A 2231-nucleotide genomic window follows, 5' to 3' on the forward strand; every position below is an offset into this window, starting at 1 on the left:
GAGGAGGAGCAGTAGTAGTGGGAATGATTCCCAACATCCAGCGTCCCCTTGGAAAGACAGGTCTGTGGTGAAACAGGGAACGGGGGTGATGGGTGCTGGTGGTGGTGGTGGTGGGGGTGGTGACATGAGTAGCAGCAGCAGCAGAACGCTACCAGACAAACGCAGCAGCAGCCTGCAGATTGATAATAACAATAGTGACAAACACAATCCTTTCAGCAACAACAACAACAACAACAACAAGCTGACAGGTTACTACTTCTCCTCTAACTCTCCACAAGCAGGATCAGGGCCGGTTGTCGCTGTTGTTGCTGTCAACAACAACGGCCAGGGCGATGCGTCCTCGCCCTCCTCGTCCTCCTCGTCCTCCTCCTCCTCCTCCTCGTCGTCGTCGTCGACAGGTGGTAGCAGACACCACGAACCCACGACGCTGAACGAACGCGGACTGGCAGATAACGACCGGCTGTTGTTGCTGTCACACCGCCGCCACGAAAGATCTCCGGGTGAGAAGAGCGACGTCTTGACCCACGATGGTCGGAGGACGCTCACAGGCGACACAGCAACCGGCAGCAGGAGTAGTAGCAGTAGTAGTAGTAGTAGTAGCAGTAGTAACAGTAACACCGACCACTTTATTATCAACACGTGGGGAAACCACGACACACACAACAACAACAACAACAACAACAACAATAACAACACCGCACCGCACCCAGCACGCAGCCGCCTCCTTCTCTGCGCTCACCTCCGCATGGGACGCAACCCGGACATCCCGGAAGACACTGCAGTCAGGAACGACGCCGCCTCCGTCCAGCTGACCTTCACCTTTCTGCAGGACCTTCTCCACATGCACAACAACAACAACAACGACGACAAAGACAAAGACGACGCTTTCGTCTTCATCGCCACCGACGACCCTGGGGTAAGGATGGCAGCCCGACGGCAGTTCAAGAGGAAGCTTCTGGATCACGGCGGGACCATCGTGCACGTGGACCGCCAGAGGGCGCAGCTGCACGCATGCGCGGGCTTTGAGACGGCCATCTTGGACCAGCTGGCGTTGAGCCGCTGTGACGTGTTGGTGATGAGTAGGAGCGGGTTCAGTCGTCACGCGGCCTATCTACGTCAGCATCAGCAGCAAGGGTTGTTTCTTTTGAGCCACGGCGTCATTGAACCCTACAGTTTTGAATAGGGGGAAAAGACAACAAAACCAACATCAAAGAATAAAGAACATATATGAAGAAGAAGAAGAAGAATAGAAAAGCAAAAAAGAAATGCAAGCAAATGAACGTGTCTGTGAAACAAAACAAAGCAAAACAAAACAAAATTTCCGTCAATGGATGAATAAGAAAGGTCTTTGTGGACAGATGAAATGTTATGATAATTATGGTCTCTAGATGTGTGTGTGTCACACACACACACACACACACACACACACACACACACACACACACACACACACACACACACACACACAGACAGAGATCGAGAGACAGAGCGAAAGAGCGTGTCATGTATTATTAACTTGGAGGAACTTTCCCAGACGAATCAAAACCGCCAGCTCCTCCTCTAGAAATGAAACTGACAAAGTGTTGTTGTTGTTGTTGTTGATGTTGTTGCTGTTGTTTTTGCTTTGTTTGTTTTCGTCTGCTCTACCAATCACTCGCCGTATTGTAAAAGAAACTTGGTTCGAAACAGTTGATAGCATTATATCTAAAAAAATATATATATATATTTTTAAAATGTATATCTATATCTACACACACACACACACACACACACACACACACACACACACACACACACACACACACAACACACACACACACACACACACACACACACACACACACACACACCGAGTCACACACACACACAAACAGACAGAGATCGAGAGACAGAGCGAAAGAGCGTGTCATGTATTATTAATTTAGTTAAAGGAACTTTCCCAGACGAATCAAAACCGCCAGCTCCTCCTCTAGAAACGAAACTGACAAAGTGTGTAAAGTTTCAGTTTCAGTTTCAGTAGCTCAAGGAGGCGTCACTGCGTTCGGACAAATCCATATACGCTACACCACATCTGCCAAGCAGATGCCTGACCAGCGGCGTAACCGAACGCGCTTAGTCAGGCCTTGAGAAAAAAAAAAGTGTGTAAAGAAACAAAAGAAACAAAACAGCTCTCTTGTTGTTGTTGTTGTTGTTGATGTTGTTTTTGCTTTGTTTGTTTTCGTTTGCTCTAC

The 2231-nt window shown here is 48.5% G+C and overlaps 1 protein-coding gene across 1 annotated transcript in view; it reads left to right on the forward strand.

Moving 5' to 3' along the window:
* LOC143278080 (uncharacterized) overlaps positions 1-1460 on the forward strand; it is a 14034-nt gene extending 12574 nt beyond the window's left edge. Inside the window, exon 2 of the mRNA XM_076583115.1 lies at positions 1-1460. This exon is cut by the window's left edge and continues 1888 nt beyond it. Within this exon, the coding sequence (XP_076439230.1) occupies positions 1-1183 (1183 nt within the window). The 3' untranslated portion in view covers positions 1184-1460.
* Positions 1461-2231: the final 771 nt, after the last annotated feature.

Source organism: Babylonia areolata, chromosome 35, assembly GCF_041734735.1.
Source record: "Babylonia areolata isolate BAREFJ2019XMU chromosome 35, ASM4173473v1, whole genome shotgun sequence".
NCBI classification, from domain to species: Eukaryota; Metazoa; Mollusca; class Gastropoda; order Neogastropoda; family Buccinidae; genus Babylonia; species Babylonia areolata.